The 27,857-nt window shown below is 37.8% G+C and overlaps 1 protein-coding gene across 1 annotated transcript in view; it reads right to left on the reverse strand.

The window, feature by feature from the left end:
* Positions 1-27,857, reverse strand: part of HECW2 (HECT, C2 and WW domain containing E3 ubiquitin protein ligase 2) — a 228,797-nt gene that overhangs the window by 80,049 nt on the left and 120,891 nt on the right. Inside the window, exon 13 of the mRNA XM_077745795.1 lies at positions 19,182-19,367. Coding sequence (XP_077601921.1) covers positions 19,182-19,367 — 186 coding nt within the window. The remainder of the gene's footprint in view (positions 1-19,181; positions 19,368-27,857) is intronic.

Below are 27,857 nucleotides of genomic sequence, written 5' to 3' on the forward strand. Positions count from 1 at the left end.
TTATGTCACTGTTCTTGAATCGCCTGCCTTTATTTATGAAGGCATTTAACATGTATTATAAATCCTATGTGGATAAACAGCATGTTGAGAATGTAAACTACATGAAATAAAACAATTGTATCAAAAAAATGAGTCTTTTTCAGATTAGGCACAGAAAAGCAAATTTTGAACAACGTGGATTCCCTTAAAAAAATTAAGTTTTATTAAGGAAATTGACTCAAGCTTCACAGAACTGGACCAACTAAGACTAACAACACAGTCAAAAACTGAAAGGAATGCAAATACACAAACTCAAATCTCATTTGAAAAACTTCTTCCCTTTCACTGCTTCAGGGCATGGTCGAGTCAGGAAATACGGGCTGGTTGGAGCCAAGTGGTATTTTAGCGAGGCCAAACAAAATACACTTCTCTCTTTACACAACTCTTTCTTTTTACTTTTTTAAGCTTCTATTATTTTAAGAAAAGAAAAAGCCATCAGTATTTGTGAAGAAATACCAACCTCAGGCTCAACAAATCTAAGTTACAGAAGTTTGAAATTGTTTCCAGTTAACATTCTGCCAAACCAGGAATCCATATTAAAAGACCATGTAAACAAAATAAAACAAAAAGCACTTGTAACCCTGTTCCACAAAGAAGATTAGATCTTCTATCTTCTTCTAAAGAGCTATGGAAAAAGAAGCAGTTCAAGATGGTGGCACAGGAAGATCCTGAATCCACTTCCTCCCATAGACACAACAAATCTACAGCTACATACAAAACAATTCCTTCCCAAGAAAAAACGTGAGAACTGAACAGCTACTCCACAACAAAGGATAAAAGGGCTGCACTGAGATGCGCAGGAGAAGCAGAGATCTCAACAAAGACCCCACCCCCAGGGCAGCAACCATTGGGAGGGGTCTCACAAATATGGAAATCTTCCCTGAGGAGAGAGGGTTTTTGCCTCACCCAAACCCTTGGGACCTGCACTGGAGAGACAAACTCCCAAGACACCTGTATTGTTAACCAACAAGACTTACATCCAGAAAAACCATAGGGCTGGAGGGAACAGAGATTCTGCTCTTAAAAGGCTTGTGTGCAGGCTCACTTGCCCTGGGATCCAGCACAAAAACAGCAGTGTGGAAAGAGCCCAGATCATATGTGAAGAAATCCATTTATTAATCTCAAAGCATCCGCCAGAAGGCAAAAACCTGTTGGGATTCCATCCAGGAATGGAGGTACTGGTGGGTGCCAATTTTGTACTCTCACTTTAATTTGCCGATCCCCATCCCCATCCCAGAGGCAGAGGTGGGACCCTATTCCCTAACACTGTTACCGCTACTGGCCAGAGGCAGCAGGTGAGCACCCTAAGCCCTCTCATTGCTTTTGCAGGCCTGTCCCCTTCCCAGCTTCCCTCACACTTCCCCATAGCCAGTGGGGGATGGGCAGCCCAAACAGGGGATCCCCCCTGAGCACTGGGCACTGGTAGCCAGGAGGGATTGCATTTCTGAACCCCATGGAGCTGAAACAAATGGAGAGGCATCATGAGAGACAATCAAGAACTAGGGCAAGGTTAAATGACAAGGTTCATTGCCCACACAGGGATACCTTTCAATACCAGGAGAGGTAGCTATTTTGCCTAAAACATGGAAACAAACATAGTCACACAAAATGGAGAAACAGAGGAATATGTTCCCAATGAAAGGACAAGATGAAATTCCAGAAAAAAAAAAAAAAAAAAAAACCTTAATGAAATGGAGAGAATTTACCCGATAAAGAATTCAAAGTAATGGTCAAAAGATGCTCACTGAATTTAGTAAAATTGATGAACACTGAGAAAACTTCAATAAAGAGAGAGAAAATACCAAACAGCAGTCACAGAGCTGAAGAATACAATATCTGAACAATAACTGAATACGATGACTGGAAATACATTAGAGGAGTTCAACTGCAGACAAGATAAAGCAGAAGAATTAGCGATTTGGAAGACAGGGGAGTGGGATTCACTCAAACAGAGCAGCAAAAAGAAAACAAAATTTTAAAAAAGTGAAGATAGTTTAAGGGACCTGTAAGGCAACATCAAGGAAAAATAACACTTGCATTTTAGGGAATCCCAGAAGGAGACAAGAGAGAGAAAGGGGCTGAAAACCATTTGAGGAAATAATTGTTGAAAATGTCCCTAATCCAGAGAATCTGAAAAGTAGCAAGAGAAAAACAACTTGTTACACAAAAGGGAACCCCCATAAGATAATCAGTAGATTTTTTCAGGAGAAACCTTGCCAATCAGAAGGGAGTGCTATGGTAAACTTAAAATGCTAAAAGGGAAAAACATCCAACCAAGAACACTCTATTTGGCAAGGCTATCATTCAGAATTGAAGGAGAGATAAAGAATTTACCAGACAAGCAAAAGCTAAAATTTATTGGTTATTTATTACCAATAAACTAGTTCTGCAAACTGAAAAGAAAGGGCACTAATTAGTAATAAGAAACCATACAACAGAAAGAACTCATTGATATACATAGCAAAGGAAGAGAATTAATCACTTATAAAGGTAGCATAAAGGTTAAAAGATAAAAGTAGTAAAATAACCATAACTATGATAATTAGTTTAAACATACATAAAAGATGCAAAATGTGACATCAAAAATGTAACACGTTTGGGTGGGGGGTGTCAAAACACAGTTTTAGAATGCATTCAAACTTAACTTGCTATGAACATAAAATACACTGTTATGTATGAAGGCTACTATATATGAGCTTTATTGTATCCACGAACTGAAAATCTATAGGAGATACACAAAATATCATGAGAAAGGAATCTAAGTATTACACTACAGAAAGCATTCAAACCACAAAGGGAGGAAGGCAAGAGAAAGAAGAAAGAAACAGAGAGGAATTACAAAATAGCCAGAAAACAATAAACAAAATGGCAGTAAGTACACATCTATCAATAATTACTTTAAATGTAATAAACTAAATTCTCCAATCAAAAAACATAGAGTGGCTGAATGGATAAAACACACACACATACACACACACACACACACAAAACAAGACCTATGTATAAGTTGCCTGTAAGAGAATCACCTTAGATGAAAGGGAACACACAGACTGAAAGTGAAGGGATGAAAAAAGATGTTTCATGCAAATAGAACCCAAAGAAGGTGAGGTCGCTATACTTACATTGAACAAAATAGACTTTAAAACAAAGATTGCAATAAAAAACAAAGATGAGCATTACATAATAATAGAGGGGTCAATCCAAGAAGACATAGCATTTATAAATATTCATGTACTCAACACAGAAGCACCTAAAGCAAATATTAACAGACCTAAAGGGAGAAACTGACAGCAATACAGTACTAGTAGGAGACTTTAATACCCCAGTTACATCGATGGATAGATCATCTAGACAGAAAATCAACAAGGAAACACTGACCTTAAGTGGCACGACAGACCAGATGAACTTAATAGATATACATACAATATTCCACCCAAAAGTAGCAGAATACATATTCTTCTCAAATGCACATAAAGCATTTTCCAGGATAGATCATGTGCTAGGCTACAAAACAATTCTCAATAAACTTAAGAAGACTGAAATTATATTAAGCACCTTTTCCAACCACAATAGTATGGAGCTAGATGTCAATTACCAAAAAAAAAAACTGAGAAAATCACAAATAATGGAGATCAAACAACATGCTGCTGAACAATCAGTGGGTCAATGAAGAAAGGAAAAGAGAAATTTAAAACTGACTTTAGATAAATGGAAATGGAAAAAAAAATACCCAAATCAATGGATGCAGCAAAACCAGCTCTAAGAGGGAAGTTTATCGCAGTACAGGTCTGCTCCAAGACACAAGAAAAAAAATTAGTAAACAATATAACTGTACACCCCCAAAGAACCAGAAAAAGAACAAACAAACTTCAAAGTTAGTAGAAGGAAGGAAATAATGAAAATAAAAGAGGACATAAATGAAATAGAGACTAAAAAGACAACAGGAGAGATCTTAGTTTCACTAAGAGCTGTTGTTTTGAAAAGATAAAGTTGACAAACATTTAACTAGACAATAGACTAGGAGAAAGAGAGGGTTCAAATAAATTAAATCAGAAATAAAAGAGGAGAAATCACAGCTGATAGCAAAGAATACAAAAGAATTATAAAAGATAATTTGCATGCTAGGACACCTGGGTGGCTCCATCAGTTGAGCATCTGACTCTTGGTTTCAGCTCAGGTTATGATACCAGGGTTGTGGGATTGAGCTCTGTGTCAGCTCCATGCTGAGCATGGAGTTTGCTTTGAATTTTCTCTTTCTCTCCCCCTGCCCCCTCCCCCATTCACTCTCTCTCTTGCTCTTTCTCTCTCTCTAAAATAAAAAATTCTAAAAAATTATTTAAAAAAGATAATTACATGCCAAATAATTGGACAACCTACAAGAGATGGATAAATTCCTAGAAACAGGCAATCTTCCAAGACTGAATCATGAAGAAATAGAAAATAGGACCGGATTGATTATTGGTAAGGACATTGAATCAGTAAGCAAAAAACTTGCAAGAAACAAAAATCCAAGATCAAATGGCCTCATTGGTAAATTCTCCCAAACATTTGAAAAAGATTTAATACTACCCTTTCCAAGCTCATCCAAAAAAATTGAAAAGGAAGGAACACTTCCCAAACTCATTTTATGAGGACAGAATTACCCAATAACCGAGCCAGAAAAGGACACCACACAAAGAAAGTTACATACCAATTCCCTGGAGACTACAGAGGTTAAATTCTTCAACAAAATATTAGCAAATCAAATTCTACAGTACATCAAAAGAATCATATACCATGATCAAGGGGGAATTTATTCCAGCAATGCAAGAATGGTTCAAAATCTGAATTCAACCAATGTGATAGACCACATTAACAAAATGAAGGATAAAAATTATATGATCATCTCAATAGATGCAGAAAATGCATCTGACAAAATTCAACATTTATTTATGATAAGAACTCTCAACAAAGTGAGTATAGATGAAATGTACTTCAGCATAGTAAAGTCCATGTATGACAAACCCACAGCCAACATTATACAAAGATGCCCACTCTGACCACTTTTATTCAACACAGTGTTGGAAATCTTAGCCAGAGTAATTAGGCAGGGGAGAAAAAGCATCTAAATTGGAAAGAAAGAAGTAAAAATATCATTATTTGCAGATTTCATAATTATATATATAGAAACTCTTAAAGACTCCACTAAAAAACTGTTAAAACTAATAAATAGATTGAGTAAAGTTGCAGGGTACAAAATCAATATATAGAAATCTGTTGCATTTTATACATTAACAACAAATTATCAAGAAGAGAAATTAAGAAAATAATCTCATTTACTATTGCATCAAAAAGAATAAAATACCTAGGAATAAATTTATCCAAGGAGGTAAAATATTTGTACATTGAAAACTATAAAACACTGGTGAAAGAAACTGAAGAAGACACAAATAAATGGAAAGATATTCCATGCTCATGGATTAGAAAAACTAATATTGTAAAAATTCCTATACTACTCAAAGTAATCTATAGCTTCAATGCAATCCCTATCAAAATTCCAATGGCAATTTTTCACAGAAATAGAACAAACAACTCTAAAATCTGGAACCACAAAAGATCCCAAATAAACAAAGCAATCTTAAGAATGAACAAAATTGAAATAAATCATACTCCCTAATTTCAAACTCTATTATCTATTACAAAGCTATAGTAATCAAAGCAGTATATAGTATTGGCATAAAAAGAGACACATGGATCAACAGACTAGAATAGAGAGCCCAGAAATAAACCAAAGCATAGATGATTAATTTGTGACAAAGGAGGCAAGAATATGCAATGGGAAAAGGATAATTTCTTCAATAAATGTCATTAGAAAAACCAGACAACCACATGCAAAACAATGAAACTAGACCACTATCTTACACCATTCACAAAAATTAACTCGAAATAGGTTAAAGACTTGAATGTAAGATCAGAAACTATAAAATTCCTAGAAAAACACATAGGCAATAAGTTTCCTAACATCATTCTTTTTTTTTTTTTAATTTTTGACGTTTATTTATTATTGAGAGACAGAGAGAGACAGACCATGAACAGAGGAGGGGCAGAGAGAGGGGGGGAGACAGAATCAGAGGCAGATTCCAGGCTCTGAGCTGTCAGCACAGAGCCTGACACAGGGCTCGAACGCACAAACCACAAGATCATGACCTGAGACGAAGTCGGATGCTTAACCGACTCAGCCACCTAGGTGCCCCTCCTACCATCATTCTTGTGATATCTTTTTGGATATGATTTCAGAAGTAATGACAGCAAAGGTGCATACACACACATACACACACACACAAATGACACTACATCAAACTAAAAAGCTTCTGCACATCAAAGAAAATCATCCATGAAATGAAAAGGCAACCTACTGAATGGGAGAACATATTTGCAAATCATGTATCCAATAAAGGGTTAATATCCAAAATATATAAAGAACTCATATGGCTCAATAACAAAAACAAAAACAATCTGATTAAAAAATGGGCAGAGGATCTAAATAGATAATTTTTTTCCAAAGAAGACATCCAGATGGCCAACATGCACATGAAAAGTAATTCAATATCACTAATCATCAGTGAAATACAAATCAAAACAACAGTGAGAAATCATTTCAACCAGTCAGAATGGCTAGTATCAAAAGGACAAGAAATAACAAATGTTGGTGAGGATATGTAGAAAACTAGAAGCCTTGTGCACTGTTGATGGGAATGTAAATTGGCACAACCATTGTGGAAAACAATATGAAGTTTCCTCAGAAATTAAAAATAGTACCATATAAACCAGAAATTCCACTTCTGAGTATCTATCCAAAGAAAATGAAAACACTAATTCAAAAAGATATACATATCCCCATGTTTATTGTACCATTATTTACAGCAGCCAAATATGCAAACAATCTACATGTCCACTGACAAATGGATGGGTAAAGAAGATGTGGTATATATACAAGGAAAACAATAAAAGAACAATAATTTATAAGTAAGAAACATTGCATACTAAATCTGTTCTTACTTCTGGCTTCTCAACTCTACAAAGTCTTAGAAATGCTCAAAAAACACTTAATTGTAACTACTTTAATTTTTATGAAGATCGTACTTAAAGATTCTCTCCCTTCCAAAATATAAATCTCTTTTCAGCTCTTGGATCCCTCCTTAGTATTTATCTAATTATTAGGAAGAAACAGGCTATTATTTTCTCTGTATTATATCGCAACAGAATTCTTAGCAATAGGAGAAATGAAATGGCTGATGGATACAGTTTATTATAAGTAAAAAATAGTCATGCTAATGTTTTCCACCACTTGGTTCTCTAAGGAAGGGGTGATCCCAAATATTTCATGATATCTGTATTAGTCACAAAATAAGTTAAAGAAGGTTATTTTTGTTAAACTGCTATGATCAGACACCTAAAATCATGAGGAGACAAAATAGGAAATCTATGGTGCTTGGGGTAGAGTTCTGGAAACAGCTGGTCAGTTAGCAGATGTGGATAAGTAAAATATCCCCAACACGTTAGATATAAAATGTTAGCTAAAGGGTATTTTACATATTGGGAGTGGTGGTATTTAGGTGTTGGAAATATATTAGGAGAACTGGCGATATGCTGGGATGGTATGTACCACCTCGTTGAGAGCTGATTGTGAGATTTTAGGGGAATATGCTGGCAGCCTGAAATTGGTTATAATGGGGGAACTCACCCCACAGAAAATGGCAAATTCTACAGATCAGCCTTTCTCCACAATTCCCCTGGAAAGCTGGTTTTTAAACATTTACCAGCACATCACTATAGAAGACTGAGGGCAGAGTTCTCCAAATCAGCTGATTTTAGGTGAAGCAGAAAGTCAATGCCATAAAAATTTTAACGAGCATACTATATTTTATAAAAAACATCCAGTGCAAGTCATGAAGATAACTTTAAAAATAAAAGACAAAGGCCATCTCCATATTTGGATAATTCCTTCAAGACTCCATGAGTCTAGCATTTTACTCAGAAATACACTCACAAAAGTAGTTTCTGGTCTTCTCTCTCATTCAAAAAGGTATACTGTCCCAGAAATATTCTTTCCCATTGCCTTCTATGTGTATTTATGTGACTTATTATTTAATCTAACACCTTTTTACCCCCTTAAAAATCAGCATGAGATCATTTAAAAATCACATGCTATTTACAAATTTAGAATTTAATTCCATCTCCACCTGGATTGCTCTATGACTTCAAGTTACTAAACCAGGTAACCACCACAAAAAGGTATTATTTCAAAGCAATTAAAGAGATGTGCCGCAAAAATAACAACTGTCAGGGCGCCTGGGTGGCTTAGTCGGTTAAGCGTCCGACTTTCGCTCAGGTCATGATCTCACATGGTTCGTGTGTTTGCGCCCCGCGTCGGGCTCTGTGCTGATGGCCAGCTCAGAGCCTGGAGCCTGTTTCAGTCTGTGACTCCCTCTCTCTCTGAGCCTCCCCTGCTCACGCTGTCTCTCTCTATATCCTAGAAATAAATAAAACATTAAAAAAAATAAAAAAAATAAATAACAATTGTCATCATCAAACTAACAAAAAGCACATTTTTCAAAGGGTAGAACTTATCCTGCTAAGATATTTTAAGAATTCACTTGACACTTCCAAATACTTGACACTTCCAATTCACTTGACACTTCCAATAAGTTGCATTTTACTCATTGAGATCAATCTGACCCAATAAATTGTGGCTGTCAGCTTCCTGTGGGACACAATCAAAATTTCTGTCATCACAGGGGCAACCTCTGCAGCCATAAAGGCTATTACAGTTTGGTAAAATGAGAAGTAGGCTCAAACTGTGGTAACTTTCACTGTACAAATATTTGTTCTCTTCTAAAAATCTATCCTTATAACCATAACTGCTACTTGCCATGGTCATCTAAGTTGGTTATTTGGACCAATCTGCTACTCAAACTCCCAATCTGACATCCAAAGTCACAAAGCTCTAGAGTTACCAAGCTTGGATACAGAAATGGAAGTCAATTTCAGCTGGGAGATATAGCATATGATTTTTGTAGGAAAAAAAACACAAGAAAATATGGGAAAAGACATTTCACCTTAAGGAAAAAGATGGTTAGCATTTTAGATTTTTATTTAAAAAAAGGAAGTTTATGATATATTATTTTTAAAGTTCCAAGTTTCTTAGTATTTCAATTTAAGCCCATGTAGAATAATCTGGGTAAAACCCTTTGGGTTATACTGTTTGTGAGTACAAAGCCAAAAGGGAGGGGAAAAAAAGTTATTTCATATTTAACATCTGGAAGGGAATCAAATAATAACATTCTTTTCTAAAAATTAAACCAAATGGTAAGCTCATTGTGTGAACTTAAGAAATAATAAGCGGAGTGCCTGGGGTGGCTTAGTCAGTGGAATGAATGACTTGATTTTAGCTCAAGCCATGATCTCGAGGCTTGTGAGATTGAGCCCCCCTCAGGCTCTGTGTTATAGTGCAGAGCCTGCCTGGGACTCTCCACCACTCCCCTGTCTCTCCCCTACTCACATGCTCTCTTTCTCAAAATAAATAAAAGAACATTAGAACAAGGAAATAATAACTTTTATGGTATTTTTCTAACTACCCATGCCATTTTGCCTCTTTCTCTCTGTTACTCTTAACTCTCTGCAATAGAGACTCTACTGACAATACTCCACTGACATGGGTCTGTGATGGTTCACTTTATATGTCAGTTTTACTGGGCCACCAGGACCCAGACTTTTGGCCAAACACTTCAGGATGTGTCTGTGAATATTTCTGGATCAAATTAACATGTGATTCAGCAGACAGAGTTAAGCATATTGCCCTCCCTAATGTAGGCAGACCTCATCCTCAACTGAAAAACTCAAACAGAACAAAAAGCTGAGAAGAGGTAAATCCATCTGCCTGTTTGAATTGGGATATTGGTGTTTTCTTGGCTTTAAAACTCAGGCTGAAACAGGCTCTTTTTGGGTCTCAAGCCTGTCAGGTTTTGGATTAGAACTTATACCATTAGCTCTCGTTTGTGTCTGTGTGTGACACAGAGAGAGAGAGAGAGAGAGAGAGAGAGAGAGAGAGAAATCAACCAGAATGACCACAACACACAATAATCATGGTAGACAAAGACATGGCTCTGGGTTGTTTTAAGATAGGAGCAAACATCTGAAGGCGGACTACCCTTCAGTGGTCATGGACAACCTGGACAACAAAAAACAATAGCAAAAGGAAGTGTACTTTGAAAAAACCATTCTATTGGACCATCATGGGTACAGAAAATCAGCAGTACGTTAAGAGGAGGAATGGGACACTATACTAATCCTACAGTATTTTCTTTATAAAACCACTGTATATTTCCGATTAGAGCAAGGATTTGGCCATTAACAACAAATCTTTATCATTTTCATAAACTTCTAAATTGATGAAACTCTCAGTTATTTCCAGCCCCAGGAGCTGGAAAGGACAGGTTACTAATCCTCACTTTAGAGAAAACAGGTTCACAGAGGTCAGATCAGATAGTGATGGATCCAGAAATCCTGACCCCACTGCAACAGCATTTGCTCAAATTCATCAAATTAACAATGGGAATAATGAGAGAAAGAGAAGGGAAAGAGGGGGGAGAGGAAGGGAGAGGAGAGAGACAAGAGAGAGAGATAGAGAGAGAGAGAGAAGGAAAGAGAGTGAGTTAGTTAATTCTTAGGTTGAATAGCATTTGGTTTTCCTTATTAAAGTGTATATTTATCTTCCATATATATTATCCCCATGAGCACATACTAATGATCAAACGCAGCCAAGAACCAGAAGCATTTTAAACAAGTCACATTTTAATACTACTGAGGCATATTTCTTGCAAAACTATAAAACATTTATATTGATACTGTATCCAGATCCCAAATTACCCTTGGCTTTCACACTCCTGAGAGTATATAAAAATTTAAGAATTATAAGAAGCAAGCAGAATTTTGTTTTATATATTGGCCCGCTTTCTGTGTTTATGTTTCATTTCAAAATGAGGCAAGTCAAAATGTGTTCTATATGTTAGGTGAAAATCCTAGGCCTTGGATCCAACAAATAAACACAGATGTTGATCACAGTTTCATAAGGATGATCCTGCATAAAATAAAACTTGGCTTGGTTGCCAGTCCCACCATTACAGAATCAAAATAATTAAGGAAATCAAGTAATGGAACAAAATACTGATTAAAACACACAGTATAATTTTGAACAAGAGACACTTCCGAATGGAATTAAAAGCAGAAAGAAAAACATTACATATTTGATGTCAAATCCAGTTTTTGAACCATATTGTCTCAACTTCAAATCTAAAGAATCAAGTTTTTATAGAATCTAGACCTCAAAAGGGAATCTTGGCCTGGCTCTAATCCAACCCATTATTATTTTTTTAAACATTTTTACTGAAATATAATTCATATACATACAATTACTTCATCAATTTGAAGTGTACAGGTCACTGTTTTTTGGTATATACACTGAATTGTGCAACCATCACCATAATCTTACAACACTTTCTCCCCACAAAAGAAACCCATACCCAGTAGCATCCACTTCCCATTGCACCTCCAACTCCAGAAAACCACCAATCCACTTTCTATCTCTGTAGATTTGCCTATTCTGCTCATCTCATATAAATGGAATCATAGAATATATGATCTTTTGTGAGTTTCTTTCACTTTGACAGCAAACATTCCCAAGGCTTACCCATGTTGTATCATTCATTCATTCCTTTGTATTGTCAAATAATATTCCATTGTATGAATATACCACATGTATTTACCCATTTATCAGTTGATGGGCATCTGGGTTGTTTCCATCCTTTGGCTATTATAAATAATGCTACTATGAGACATCTGTGTACAAGTTTTATGGAAGGAAGTGTATTTTAATTTCTCTTGGGTATATATAATTGTGGAATTTCTGGATCATGTGGCAACTCTTTGCACAACATTTTTTTAAGAAACTGTCAAACTGTTTCCAAGGTGGCTGTATTGTTGTACATTCCCACCAGCAGTGTATGAGGGTTCCAATTCTCCACATCCTTGCCAACATTTATTATTTTCTAAATTTATCTTTTGATGGCCTATCAAGTGGGTCTGTAGTGGTGTCTCTTTGTAGTTCTGATTTTCACTTTCGTAACAATTAATGACATCAATGAGAAAGAATAGTCTTTTCAATAAATGATGATGGGACCTAGATGTTCACAGGCAAAAAATGAAATTGAACCCTTGACCTCACACCATACAAAAAATTAACTCAAAATGGATCCTAGATCTAAATGTAAGAGCTAAAACTATTAAACTCTTAGAAGAAAACACAGGAGTAAATTTTTGTGATCTTGGGTTAGGTAATGTTTTCTCAGATACAACAACAAAAGCATGAGCAACAATGACAAAAAATACAAATAAACTGGACTTCATCAAAATTTAAAATTTTGTATTGTGAATACCATCAAGACAGTGAAAGGACAGCTCAAAGAACAAAAGAAAATATTTGCAAAGCATATATCTGATAAGGGACTAGTATTCAGAATATATTCTTCAAAGAACTCTTACAATTCAATAATACAAAGATAAATAATCCAATTAAAATGAGCAAAGAATTTGAATATATATTTTTCCAAAGAAGATATACAAATGACCACTAAGCACATGAAAAATGTGTATGTAAAGATAAGGAAACTCGGACCCAGTAAATATAAATGACATACTTCAAGTTAGTCAGGTGGTTAGTGGCCAGTGAGGTCTAGACTAATCTTTTATAGAAAAACTGTTACAGGGGCACCTGGGTGGCTCAGTTGGTTAAGCGTCCGACTTCAGCTCAGGTCATGATCTCATGGCTCCTGGGTTCGAGCCCCGCGCCGGGCTCTGTGCTAACTGCCAGCTCAGAGCCTGGAGCCTGTTTCAGATTCTGTATCTCCCTCTCTTTCTGACCCTCGCCTGCTCACGCTGTCTCTCTCTCTCTCTCTCAGTAATAAATAAAACATTAAAAAACTAAAAGAAAAAGAAAAAGAAAAAGAAAAAGAAAAACTGTTACAGGTCTTGAATACAGAAAGACATGGGTCTGTATCCAAGAGTTTACTTACACACCTAATCTCTTTGAGCCTTAGTTCCTTCATCTATAGTAAAACCTATTCCACAGGGTTACTGTGAAAGTTAAATGAGGTAATATAATATCCCTAACATAGAGCCTTGCATCTAATATTTCATTATCCTGTGTACCCTTAGCATAAGAAATCAATGGTATTTAAGCATGAGGCCATGTATGTCTCTGGTGGTATGTCCTCTGCTAGAATACCTGTGACCTAATCAGGACATACATATAGGTCTCAGCCTTGAAGGATACTGGTAACCCCAGCCTTTGGCCTTGAACCTTCAATAAGGGATCTCTCATTTCCAAAGACAATCCATCCCAGTAGAGAACAGTAGTTAAGTCACAGTGCTAGCGTTTGACTCCTGGATTCCTCACTTGCTTTCCAAGATTATACACATTATTTACCATCCCTAAATTTCAGTAAAATGTGGATGATGATGATAATAATAATAATAGCAACCTCATAAATTGCCATGAAGTGCAAATAAGATAATCCACACGAGAGTACCTAGTACAGTGCCTGACACGTGGTGTGAGCTTAATAAATGCAGGTATCATTGTTATCAGTGTCACTGTCGTCATTACCACTGTCACTACTATCACCATCATCATTATCTCACCTCACAAGCCTGGTATTGTTTTTATTCTTTAATTAATAATTGATTAAACAATATTTTACTTCGGGGCGCCTGGGTGGCTTAGTCGGTTAAGCGTCCGACTTTCGCTTAGGTCATGATCTCGCGGTTCGTGGGTTTGAGCCCCGCGTCGGGCCCTGTGCTGACTGCCAGCTCAGAGCCTGGAGCCTGTTTCAGTCTGTGACTCCCTCTCTCTGACCCTCCCCTGCTCAGGCTGTCTCTCTCTCTCTCCTAGAAATAAATAAAACATTAAAAAAAAAATTAAAAAAACAAACAAACAATATTTTACTTCTATTCTTTTCTGTGAGTCAAGGACAGGATTCACCCTTGAACTTCCCAAAAGAGCATACCAGATCTAGAATCCTATGAATTTCACTCAATTCAAATCCTTGGCCTTGAGTAATTAGAAAAAAGTCTCTCCCCAAATTGAAGACTGTTAGAGTGCAGTATATGCACAATCACCACCTTGTTTAAACAACATTGTGAAAGATCCAAGGCAACATAGGCATAAAGAGATGTCAAATGGGGCAAATCTAGAAGCTATTTCTGGTGAAAGCACAGAAAGAGGAAGTGGGGAGGGCGTCTTCATCTGTCCAAAGCGGAAGTTACTATAAACTGGGAAACTACAGGTGACAAGTTTCATTCATACATCAAACTTGTTTTGAGAGCCTTCTGTGTAAAGGGCATTGAAGTGGAAGAGAGGGTAATTAAAAATAAATACAAGAACCCTCAAGAAAGGGATCATCTGCATGGGGAGATAAAACATGTTAATGACTATACCATGAGACAGATGCAGATGTCATGAAAATAATACAAGGGAAATAATGCGGGGATACAAGAAAGGACTGATCACTTATACCCAGATTGCAAAGAGCAGCTCACACTATATGCTGTCCTTCAGTGATGCATCTGAAAGCCCCCACGTCCTCAACGGTGGTAGGAAATGCTATGGCCCCTTCTACTACCTTTATTATGATTGTTAGAAGACATCCATTCTCCCTACTCACTGGTGAAAGGATGAATAAGAGCACAGACTCGGAAGCTGAACTGCCTGTGTTCAAATTCAGTTCAATTGCTTATTAATTGTGGGACCTTGGTCAGTTCACTTGACCATGCTCTGCCTTAGTTTCCATGTCTTTAAAATATGGATGAAAACAGCAGCTATCTACAAGGCTCCTATGAGTGTGAAAGGAACTAACCTAAGTGCTTACGACAGTGTCTAGCACATAGTCAACACTACATACTACCTAATGCTACACTGCTACCTTTCATTGCCATCACAGGGGCATGTATATATGAGGCATTCAGAAGGATGTGAGTATGTGCTGAATGACCAGAAACAAAAACACGAAAAGAAAATATTGCACTTGAGAAGAGAAGATGGAGCCATATTTTATAAGTCTGAAGAGCTAAATTTGAGAACACTCCCCTTAAGAAGCACTTCCTTTCATGTAGATGAGAATTTGGATACCCTATTCCTTGTCAATTCTAAAGACCAGTAATCCCTGTGGGAAAATAATTTTGCAATATTTAATAATTTTTTTATATTAAGTGGGGGAAAAGTTTACTCCCTTTAAATGTTCTGGAAGCCAAGCAATTCATTAAAAAGGGGGACTAGAGGGGTGCCTGGGTGGCTCAGTCGGTTAAGTGTCCAACTTCAGCTCAGGTCATGATCTCACAGTTCGTGGGTTCGAGCCCTGCATCAGGTTCTATGCTGACAATTCAGAGCCTGGATCCTGTTTCTGATTCCATGTCTCCCTCTCTCTCTGCCCTGCCTCTGCTTGTACTCTGTCTCTCTCTGTTTCAAAAACAAATAAACATTAAAAAAATATTTAAAAAAAATTAAAAAAACAAAAAGGGAGACTAGAGTGTATTATGTTCAGCGAAGTACGTCAGTCAGAGAAAGAAAAATACCATATGATTTCACTCACATGTGGAATTTAAGAAACAGAACAAACGAACATATGGAAAGGAAAGGAAAAATAAAATAAGATAAAAACAGAGAGAGGGGCAAACCATGGAAGACTCTTAATGATAGAGAATAAACTGAGGGTTGCTGGAGGGGAGGTGTGTGGGGCATGGGCTAAATGGGTGATGGGCATTAAGGAGGGCACTTGTTGGGATGAGCACTGGGTGTTATCTGTAAGTGATGAATCACTAAATTCCACTCTTGAAACCAATACTACAATATATGTAGTGTAGCACTTAATAAATCTTGGGGAAAAACAGAGGAGGTCCTAAAATTTCAGGCCTAGCCAAAAACCTATTAACTGCCTTGAAGGATAAGAGCTATGATACTGAAAATGCACTCAAACACAGTGCAGCCAAACGTCTCCCAAATGTTCTCTGAAGTTATTTTAGTCCACTAGAAGCCAGACATTTATAAAGGAAGGTGGGAGGAATTAGGGAGATATGCCTGCTTCAGGTAAGGTGTCCAACGTAACTCAAAATTAAAGTCCTACTGCACAAAGCAGAGCTATCAGGCTAATGTGAAAAGCTTTCAGGCCTGTCTGATAATCCGTTTTGTCCACAAGGCTGAGGGTCTTTCTTTTTCACGCCCAACAGCTTCCATATGCAAAGCCCCCAGTAGACTGTGGCCACTGAGAAGAGAAGATGGAGCCCATACTCAAGGTTCTTTTTTTTTTTTTTTAATGTTTTTTTAAATTTATTTCTAGGAGAGAGAGAGAGAGACAGCGTGAGCAGGGGAGGGTCAGAGAGAGAGGGAATCACAGACTCTGAAACAGGCTCCAGGCTCTGAGCTGGCAGTCAGCACAGAGCCCGACGCAGGGCTCGAACCCACGAACCGCGAGATCATGACCCAAGCGAAAGTCGGACGCTCAACCGACTAAGCCACGCAGGCGCCCCTCAAAGTTCTTTACGATTCCCACAATTTTATGTTGAAATTCCCAAATAGGTCCATAACCTTCAGGGAATAAAATGCATAGTTGCATGACCCACATAGCTAAGATAATGTTTACCTCTGTTTAACTATAGAAACTTTTATAAAAACTATGAGACAGAACTTGTTCTTAAGAATACATCATAACTCTTTTCAAACTTTTCTCAAGGTCCAGGGATTATTACTAAGCAGCTCTCTCCTGAAGTGTGTCTGGCGAGTTATGACTGGCAGGAAGGGGCGGCCCCACTAGGCACACACAAGTTCCTGATCTCCTTTAGTGAAGGATACAATATGACTTAGCAAGTTAAGTCTTAGATAGAAATACATAGTAGCATTATCTAAACTTGGGCTTTCCCTGGAGCCATGGCTCTCTAATGAATGTAACTCCTCATGACACAGGGGACATCTTGTTCAAGCTGAGCATAGATCTGAGTTCCTGATGTGGTACTGCTCTTTTATACCCAGATATAAACACCATCAGTATTTTCCAAAGTCTTTACTTGGACAATCTATGCTCTTCCATTCAGTAGAATGTTTAGTAACACTAGGCTCTTAGGCTGCTGAACCAAACCTAGCACCAGCAATGTGACTTCTTCTCTGGGAGAAGAGAATACAGAAAATGCCAGGTGGCCCTGCTTCCTGCTTCCCAGGTCCTGGAAAGGCTTCCCTGCCAGGAAAATAATCACAAATCCATTGTCTTTCATCTAGTCTAAATTTCATGCTTGAGACTTCTAATCTTCTCTTGGCTGGGAATGATAGGGTTATTTTTTGAATTTCTAGAAATCAAGTCAATAGTTTCAATTAGTCTGAGGGCTCCTCCCATGCATTAAAATACATGGTCTTAGGGGCGCCTGGGTGGCTTAGTCGGTTAAACGTCCGACTTTCACTTAGGTCATGATCTCGCAGTTCGTGGGTTTGAGCCCCACGTCGGGCTCTGTGCTGACTGCCAGCTCAGAGCCTGGAGCTTGTTTCAGTCTGTGACTCCCTCTCTTTCTAACCCTCCCCTGCTCACGCGCTCTCTCTCTCTCTCTCCTAGAAATAAATAAAACATTAAAAAAAAATACATGGTCTTTGTAACATCTTTTTGGACTGGTTATAAGTTCTCAGATAAGCTAGCTGGAAGCTGAGTTCAAGTGAACAAGATGCTACCGTGGTATTGTTGCTAGAGGGTACCTTGCAGGAGGATGGTATTTATTGAGTACCTTAAACATTTCATTTGCTTTGAATGCTCTTTCCTTTATATGGTTTAGTCCTCACTTTGTTTGGGTCTCTGTTCACATACAGCCTTACCTGTGAGGCATTCCCTGGCCATCCTGTAAAATATAATTCTCCACTCCTGTCTTTCTCTAGACTCCACCCTGATTTTTTTAAATCACAGCATTAATCAACACTTGGCATGCTATTTGTTTATTTCTGTCTCTTTCCTGAAGAATGGCAGTCCGGTGAAATAGCTGGCTTACCTGCTTTGCATAGGTCCTCTATTAATACTCGTTGAATGAATGAAAGAAGCATGGTTAAATACTTTAAATATCATGTCATTTTAATCCTCTCCATCCTTCAAGTCTTTTTACAGACAGGGAAACTGAGGCTGGTTACTCAATACATGGAGAGCATATGTGGTTAAGAGCATGAACCCTTGCACCAAACTGCCTGGGTTAGAGCACAGTTTGACCACTTGCCCTCTCTGACACTGGGCAAGTCACCAAACCATTCTGGACCAGAGGCTTATTATCTGTGAGTGGCAATAATAATAGTCATTGGCTTATGCAGTTGTTGTAAGGAGCTTAAATATATCTTAAACAGTTCATGGATCATAGAAGGTACTAAACCAGAGTTGAATAAATACAATCTTAGCTGAGAAACACACCTTAAAAAAATAACTAACTTTCTCATTCTGCTTCTTACTTACAACAACTTCCTGATCATAACCCAGCTTTCTGATTCATCTATCTATAAAGAGAGTACAGAAGTGGTTACTCTGGCCTGTGTGACACAGTTATGCATTTCTCATCATCAATGAACTAACCCATGAGTCTTGTTTCATATAACAAAATCAGGGTTCTAAACCAACATCACTGAGCCACAGAGACACCGTGTGTAGTTGCTTACTGACTTCCTAGCCACCTTCTGCAAACAATACCACGACTTTTAAATAAACTATCCATAACACAAGCTGTGTAACTAAGGACAAGGAAGTGTCAGTGCCTAAGAAATCTTCTCTCTGAGCAGCAGAAAATGGAGATTAAAGGTAGAAGAATATCTAAGCAAAAGGGAGTATTTTGCCAAACAAATGTGCTCACACCTGTCTGCTCCACACACTATTTCAGGCCAGTGTATAACTGCTTGTAGTAACAACCTGTTAGTCCAGGTGTCACGGGAACCTGGACGTGGAAGGTTTCCCCTCAAAGGCTTTCAGCCCTCCCTTAACGGCAGAGCCACAAGCACCTGGCAGTCACTCGGCAGCTTCCACACAGCAACTCCCCCACGGTACCTTGCCCTGATGATCGTGTTTCATTTCCCAGCCCCTGGGCAGCTCCAGCTGTTTGTTGGCGAACATATTGAGGAATCCCACAAGATCTCGGTTATGCTGGTAGCGTTCAAAGTGGTGGGTGTCCCGCCGGACTTTGGTGATCATGTGCTTCAAACACGTATTGTTTGTAAACATGCGGTAGGCACTCTGGAGGAAAGATTAGAGAACCCATGTTAACCGGCTTGGGACCCACAAAAGGAACACACATGCTACTCAATGGCACATATAGTCTTCCAGTGGGCATATCAGCTTCAACGTAACTCTGGACCCACGCATGGAAACAGCAGGCTGAGTAGAATACTTTGATGAAAATAAACTGGAACACTACAGAAAGCAAGATATCTTCACTGATGAGGTCTCATTTTCTGAAGAACAAGAATGTTGTGGAGTCCCATTCTACAGGGGATGTTAGATCCTAAAGTTGGTCTTAGACAAAGAGCACACAGTCAAAGACACATCATGTCAGACACAAATATACTGCCTCACAGCCCCAACAGAGACAGTTTTTCCTCTAGCACCGGAAGAGATCACTGGTCTCTGGGTGAGTGCCAGATGAAGCAGCTGGCATACACTTAGCAGCCAAGTTGTATGGGAAAATGCTTGGCCACAGATTTGAATACTAGGAGTACATGCAACGGGCTGAGTTGCAATCACCGAGAGTCAAATTCAACTGAGACCACAACAGATAAAAGTTTTTCATCTTACACCTTCTTCGAGGCAAAATCTTAGGGAAAAGAATGGCAGGCTGAACTGCCTGGGTTGTGTACATATTTTTTCTTTCTCTATTTTTTTCTATGTGTGTGTGTGTATACATATATGGCTGAATTTATACAGTTGAAACACATGTTTAATAAACTCCACCATAAAACCACACACAAAAAAGTGATTGTTTTGTGAAAAATGCCATATTCTTCAACTCTATGATACTTAAACAAGACTCCAAAAATTGACCATAACCCATGGCTATCAACATATAAGTCAGTCAACAAAGATTCATTGCATAATATCATATGCCAAGAAGTAGAAAAGGAATAACCGTATGGTGGAATTTCCTTTAATTATCAGACAGAAGAATATATTCATGAAATTAACAAGGTTGTGAGTGACTTACTCTGGAATTCTATTCTTCTCAGATAGATTCAAAGGATTCTTCTTACCTTTGGTATCCCAGGGTCACTAGATTGAATCTGGAGGCCTCCAGGCCTTACTTCATGGGTTCTATTATTTATCTCAGACTAAGATAGACCAAAACAAACCCAAAAGAAACCAGAATCTCTGGAACTAATTTCATTTTAATGAACATTTACTGCCTTTGCTATGTCCAGTACCACGGTAGCTACTGAGGATAAAAGATGAATGACAGTGAGGTCAGTTAATATTGTTCCTGTCCATCCAGGATCCCTCAAGATGTGTCATGATCCACTGAAAGCATTCATTGATGATGTGCATCCTTCTAGAGCTTTCTTCTGTTTAGTACACTTATCATAGCATCTGGTGATGTCTGAAATGGTGGTCACTTCCCAGCCTGGGTCCCTTGGTGCCTGAATGACTACAGGGATCAGAGAACCTTGATGACCCACCTTGGAATGAGAAACAAACCTTTGTCCCCTTAAGCCACTGAGATTTGTTGGTTGCTATTATTGACATATAGCCTAAAATACATAAAATAACTTTTATATAGTTTTTCTAATTGATTCACCATCATGATATACTTTTTACTAAAATGCTTTTTTCCTATCAAAACAAAAGGAAGGAAGGGAGGGAGGGAGGGAGGAAGGAAAGATGGAAGACAGGGATGGAGGGAGACAGACCACATTGAACCATCCTCAAATATCCTAATTCCTTGCACTAATTCCTTGGTACACCTAAGTATAAAATACTTTGAGGCTGTATTTCAACCTGATAGTCTAAACAAGAAGAGGCTTTGATGGCTGTGAGACATCATAAGATTCCTAGCACAGTGCACTGCCAACGCAGGCAAGTCTACGCAGAGGCTCTGGGCAATTAGAGAGCTTGAGAGAATAGGAAGGTGATACCATGAAAGGAGAGAAGGAGACTAATAAAAGAAGTTGGAGGTTGTCAGAGACAAACATTAGTTAACTAATCATTTAGCCCGTGGCTGACCCTGTCTTGGTGTTTTATGCGCATTCAGTGAGGCATCCTGTTTTCTGCATTTGGCTCCGTGCCGCTGATGTATTTTCACAGAAGCTATTGCGCCCTTAGAGGCCTGAGACCATACTAGCCTGAGTGGTGGTCGGCAATGAGCTTTCAAGTCATACTCCCTAATTAGTCTTTTTGGGGACAAATTATTTTGGGATAATTCTGCCAGGTAAATCATTATATTAACTGTTGTTCTGAACAAGCATATCTTTTGGTCCTCCACATTTCTTCCTCTCCCCATTAATATAAGTAACTAGGCCACATCCTGACTCTATCTAGAGCACCAGACATGCTCCCCATTCTGCTGAAGAAAAGAAGGAGAACTTCATTAGGGCAAGAAGTAGTGATTAGGTGAAGGAACCTATCCTGGCCCCAGGTTGGAAGTAATTCCCTAGGGCTACACAGCTCTTTCAGTTCAGGAGTCTTAGGGCTGATCATATAATTAATTATGTGCTTTCATTTTCCTCCTCTCCTCTCAGTAAGACATATAATATAGAAGCAAGTTCAAGTGATCTGTGAAAAAAACATCTATCAAAGTAAAGTGAGTGCAAGATTTCTTTCTTTTTTTTTAATATATTTTTTTTAAATTTATTTCTAGGAGAGAGAGAGAGAGAGACAGCGTGAGCAGGGGAGGGTCAGAGAGAGAGGGAGACACAGACTCCGAAATAGGCTCCAGGCTCTGAGCTGGCAGTCAGCACAGAGCCCAACACGGGGCTCAAACCGATGAACCGCGAGATCATGACCTAAGCGAAAGTCGGACGCTTAACCGACTAAGCCACCCAGACGCCCCAAGAAAGATTTCTTATTAGTATAACTAGCAGTCTTTGAAACCATATCTTTTTCTAGTCTGAGTAACATGCACAAGACTGTAAGTGTCTATATAAAACCCTTAAGGCAGGGGCACCTGGGTGGCTCAGGCAGTTGAGCATCCGACTTCAGCCCAGGTCATGATCTCATGGTTTGGGAGCTCAAGCCCTGCACCAGGCTCTGTGCTGACAGCCCAGATCCTGGAGCCTGCTTAGGATTCTGTCTGTCTCTCTCTCTCTCTGCTCCTCCCCTACTTGCATTCTTTCTCTCTGTCTCTCTCTCTCTCTCAAAAATAAATAAATATTAAAAAAGAAAAAAAATGTTAAGGCAAATAGGAACACCCCTCCACACTGCTATTTTTATAAGGAAACAATAATAGAATGTTCTGTGGATCTTGACTTTAAATATTCTGTAAAACCCTGTTTGACCAGTAAATTTCAAGTTGCTTTGAAATATGGCAAAATCACATGATACCTTGTGTTTTCTAATGCAAACGGTTACTAAGTGGGATGTGTCCTATAACTTAGTGGCCATAAATGAGAACTGCAATTGAAAATAACTTTTCTAAACTAGGTAAAATGCTTGGTCTCTTGACAGAACTACCAGAGGCATCGTAAATTAAAAGTTAAGATTTTGTCTACGGCTCCAAAAGACCATTTTTTCCCCTCTTTGTATAAATATGTTGCTTAATACTGGTTTATGATTAAAGGAGGGGAGATAGGTAAGGTTCTTAAACGGCATGTCAATAAATGGTAGCTGGTATAAGAAAAAAAAACAATAGATATAGCTATATTTACTTATATATGTATTTATATATATACACATGGGACATATGTTTACACACATATGTGTGTTTATATGTTTATATACACGTTTATTCTATTTTTAATATGTATTTTATTTTTAATATATACTATTTTTGAATACATAGTTATACATATATAAGTAAATATATTTTGGAAAGAATATTTATACTCCATTTGATACAGAACTACGGTGAAGATTCTAGTCACAGCCCTGTCACTCATGGACAGAGACAAAGAAAATCATTTAATCTCTGCCTCAGAGATTACATCTTTGCTCAAATGAATAATAATAACTTCCCTCTTTTCTTCACAGGAATGTGGGATTAAATCCAATGAAACAGAAGATGTAAAGCTGCTTTGAAGAGGTAAAAAATCACTATAAAAATACGGAGTAGAACTAACTATAGGAATATAGAAGGGATTATACCTATCACACCTATGTTATAACAGATGAATGATAGTAGTAAAACTGTTTTCTACTTTTGAGGTCTTTGAAGATCCTGCGCCAGCATCCCACTTTCTATTAACGAAAGAAGGTTTTCATAACCTTTCATTAATTATGTCATAAGCCTTGTGTTAAACCCCAAGGATATAGGGATGAGCACAGCCCCATGATTCAAAAAGCTGGGAAGAAACATTATAGGTAAAGGTGGGAGGAAGAGGTAGGTTCCCTGGAGGCAGAAAGTAGAGTTTGGAAATCAAAGACCACAGTAGCAGTGAAAACACTGAAACACAGAGAGAACTAGCAGAGCTAAGCATAAGAGGGGTCCCAAGACTCGAGAAACACTAAACAGGTGGGATTAGATTAAAAGAGCTTAGTCTTCCTGAAAGTGGACCTTGACAAAGCTGTTGGGTTAAGGCATTTCATTCTCCCTCTGTAGTTCAGTGTTTCTAAATGAGTGATGGTCTTTCCAGTATTTGGGTTGCTGTTTTGTTTTGTTTTGTTCTGGTCTGGTCTTAAAGAAAAAGATGGTAATGGGCAGAATGCAAAGAATGATGTCATCTGGGAAGCTGCTACATGAGGAGTCACCAGTAGCAAGACAAGTTGGCAACTGTTAATTGTAGATGGAGCTCCTTTACATGATCTCTAAACGATGCAATGTTTTCTTTTCCTTTCATGTGATTTAAAAGGTCCTCTTCAGTTATTCCTTCTCTATTCTAAAACTCCGTTCTTAACCTTATTCTCAGTTGTTTCTTGTTTTCCATGCAAGAAATGAATACCTTATGGCTGGGTGAATGATCAACTGAACTTCTTTAGTAGAATTTTGTTAAAATAACATTCTTTAGAGCTTAATGTGTTTTGTTTGGTAAGTGTTTTAAGGTATTAGAAGTGAAAAATATTGAGAGGAGGTAAGGGGAATGTTATTGCTATTTGGCGACAGAATAAGAACATTATATATGAATATTCATTTCTTATCAACCAACCACAATGCAAATAATAGTCGATCTTTTTCTTTTTTTTCCTGGCAGGTTTCTTTCTTTCTTTAGTGTTATGGTGACCATATGTCAGGGATTACCTAGCCCAGTCTTGATTTCAACTAATTTGGTTCTTTTCAATAACACAGGCAAGTACATTAATGCTAAATAAAATCTACCTTTCATATTTCATAAATCCTTCATCAAGAATGAATATTCTCAATCCACACTTGGAAAATATCATCACTGCATCTATAGCAAATGTCATATTCACAAGGGAACTGATGTGAGCATTTGTATACCTTATTCACTAAACAAAATTTATTATAAACAAAATCTAGTAACATTGTTTCCATAAGGTGTATACTGGGATATGGAAATAGTTCTCATATACAGTCTGTTTTCACTTTAATCGTAAGGGATCTTAAATTGTTTTCATCTAGCTAAAGGGTAAAATGGAGGGAAAATCTAACTTATTCACAAAACTAACTGTAAACTATCAATTCATGTATTTTGCAATAGCAGGAATTCCTGACTTGTAAGAATATATTTATGTAGTTTTTAATAATATTTTTCTCCATTAAGTACAAGGAGTTTAGATGGTGGAGTTAATGTATTTCTACTTCTTACTAAAAGGAGAATAATTTTTGGCGTGTATGTTGGAAACATTATTCAGTTAAATATAAGGAAACGTATTTACATGTGACATTAATTGGATAAACACAGGCATACCAACTATAAAAGACATGATGCTAATAACTAAGTTTTGAGTTATCACAGTTTATGAATACAATATTGGAAGAAATCTGATCACACCAGCAGAGGGCAGCAGTATATATCTTAAAGCAACCACAATGCAAAAACTGAAAAAAAAATTTGTTTCTAAAGTTTTCCTTTAGAGTTATGGCAATCATATATCTACTTAATTTCATTATTTTCAATAAAAAGTAAGTTACTGCTACATGAAATATATTTTTCATGACTATTTTTCAACACAAATTATCTTCAAATCATAAAAAGAATTAGGAAAGCTTTTAAGTTAATATATTCCTTTTCTATGTTGAGCATTTTTAAGAATATAAACAAGGAAGCTACTGAAACAGTATGGATAATAAACAACTCAAGCAAAAAAAATACTAGATAATAAATCTTAAAATGAGGAAGCCAAATAAAAGTTTGTTTTGTAATTCCATCAAGTAATGCCCTTTTACAAAAAAAATTGTGTGACTTATTCCCATAAATTCACATGTTGAGACCATTAGCGAGATCAATCCTGCAACTTTAATTCCTGCCATATAAAAGTCAGGGAAATAAGACTTCCTAAACCCAAAAGAATTTAAATCTTACAGAAATGCATAAATTCACAGCACAGATCATCTTTGCAGGCAGTAATGAAGACTGTTCATGCAAGAGAAAAAAAAAGTTAAAATTGTTTAGAGAGAATACTTTATTTTATTTTTTTAACGTTTTATTTTATTTTTGAGACAGAGAGAGATAGAGCACAAGCTGGGGAGGGGCAGAGAGAAAGAGGGAGACACAGAATCTGAAACAGGCTCCAGGCTCTGAGCTGTCAGCACAGAGCTCGACGCGGGGCTCAAACCCACAGACCACGAGATTATGACCTGAGCCGAAGTTGGACGCTTAACCGACTAAGCCACCCAGGTGCCCCATGAGAATACTTTCAAATCAAGATGAGCTTCCCAGCATAAGAAGTTTTGAAACATGCCCAAGAAAGGGGAAAGACAATGAAAACGTGAAGACAAAAGAAATTTAAAAAACCTTTAAGCTGCTAAGTTTCTTCACACTGTTAAAATACATTAATTGTCAAAAGTCCAGATGGGTTATTGTTGTGACAAAAGCAGTGAGGTCATTTAACACAGTATCTCTTTATTCTAGAAATTCCTAAATTATAGATCATAGCCCAATGGCATCAGAATCACTTAAGGAACCTGAAAAACAAACAAGCAAACAAACAAGTGCCCGGGGCTCGCTCCAGACTTAGTGAACGAGGATCGCCAAGGTTTGGGAACTAAGAATATGCATTTATTTATCAAACTCTACCAAGTTTAAAAGCTATAGCCTTTTATCACAACCCAGTAACTGTGAATCCAGCCTCTACTTGAAACACGGAAGTGATGAGAAAACTTGTACCCAAGAAGGCAACCTTTTAGAGATGTTAGAATTTGGTGCTTATTGAGGTCATATTAGTAGCTTAAACTTGGCTATAGTGGGAGTATTAACATTACAGAAATCAGTAAATGCAAACCAGGCCTTGGAATTATTTTGAGGGCTGCCTAGGCTAGGTGCAGGCAAACGATGGACCCATAGGCTGGCTGGCTGTGTCTGCAAACAAAGTTGTTTTGCAATATAGCCACATCCATTTTGTTTACATATTGTCCTTGGCCCAAAAGCCAAAAATATTTACTTTCAGCTTCTGTTTGTTTTTGCTTAAGTTCGTTGCTTTTTTCTGGATGTAAGGTCCAGACTTAAGAAACTGATGGAGAAAATGAAATGCTAATAATACAGATTACACTTCATATTGTGCTGTTACACTGTAAGTAGTGCACACAAACACATACATGCACGCGTGTGCATGCGCACACAAATGAAGAAATATAAGTCCAGTACTTATAAACTATTATCTGGCTCAAAAACCAGGTGCTACTGACCTCACTGACAAAGAAGTGTGAAGCTCTTCCTTGTGTCTCCCTTGCTTTACTGTTGTCCTAATGGTTGTACTAATGTCCTTAATGTAAATGAAAATATTCACGTGGGAACTTGTTTGTGAACTACAGTGGTAGGCTGGCTATGGATACAAGACTTCAGCAAAAAGCCACAAAAGCATTCTGTGTATATTTTATGATTATTTGTAAATTGTGTGCTATACATCCTTCACTTAGTAAAATATATAAGATACACACAAACACATACTTTTTCCTTGAGTCAGTTGTTGAATGTTTACCAGCAAACCCCTGGACACTACCATCCAATCAATTGCTCTTTCTTGAAACCTTTCTTTTTCTTCTCCACATATTCTAATGTAGTAGCAAGAATGTCTGCTCTCACTTCAAAATACGTCCCATATTCATCTACTCGTCACCATCTGTACTGCTGGTGCACTAGTTCAAGATTCTTCTATATCTTCCCATAGGGCCTTTTCACTTGTCTTCCTGATACCAGTCTCGCCCTCTAAAATCCATTCTCGACACAGCAGCTAGAAGGAACTTTCAAACACTGAAATTATTCCCTACAGGAAATCTCTTTAGAATAAAATCCATTTCGGGGCGCCTGGGTGGCTTAGTCGGTTAAGCGTCCGACTTTCGCTTAGGTCATGATCTCGCGGTTCGTGGGTTCGAGCCCCGCATCGGGCTCTGTGCTGACTGCCAGCTCAGAGCCTGGAGCCTGTTTCAGTCTGTGACTCCCTCTCTCTCTGCCCCTCCCTCATTCA

This window comes from Crocuta crocuta, unplaced genomic scaffold (assembly GCF_008692635.1).
Source record: "Crocuta crocuta isolate KB4526 unplaced genomic scaffold, BGI_CrCroc_1.0 scaffold564, whole genome shotgun sequence".
In the NCBI taxonomy this organism is placed as follows: Eukaryota; Metazoa; Chordata; class Mammalia; order Carnivora; family Hyaenidae; genus Crocuta; species Crocuta crocuta.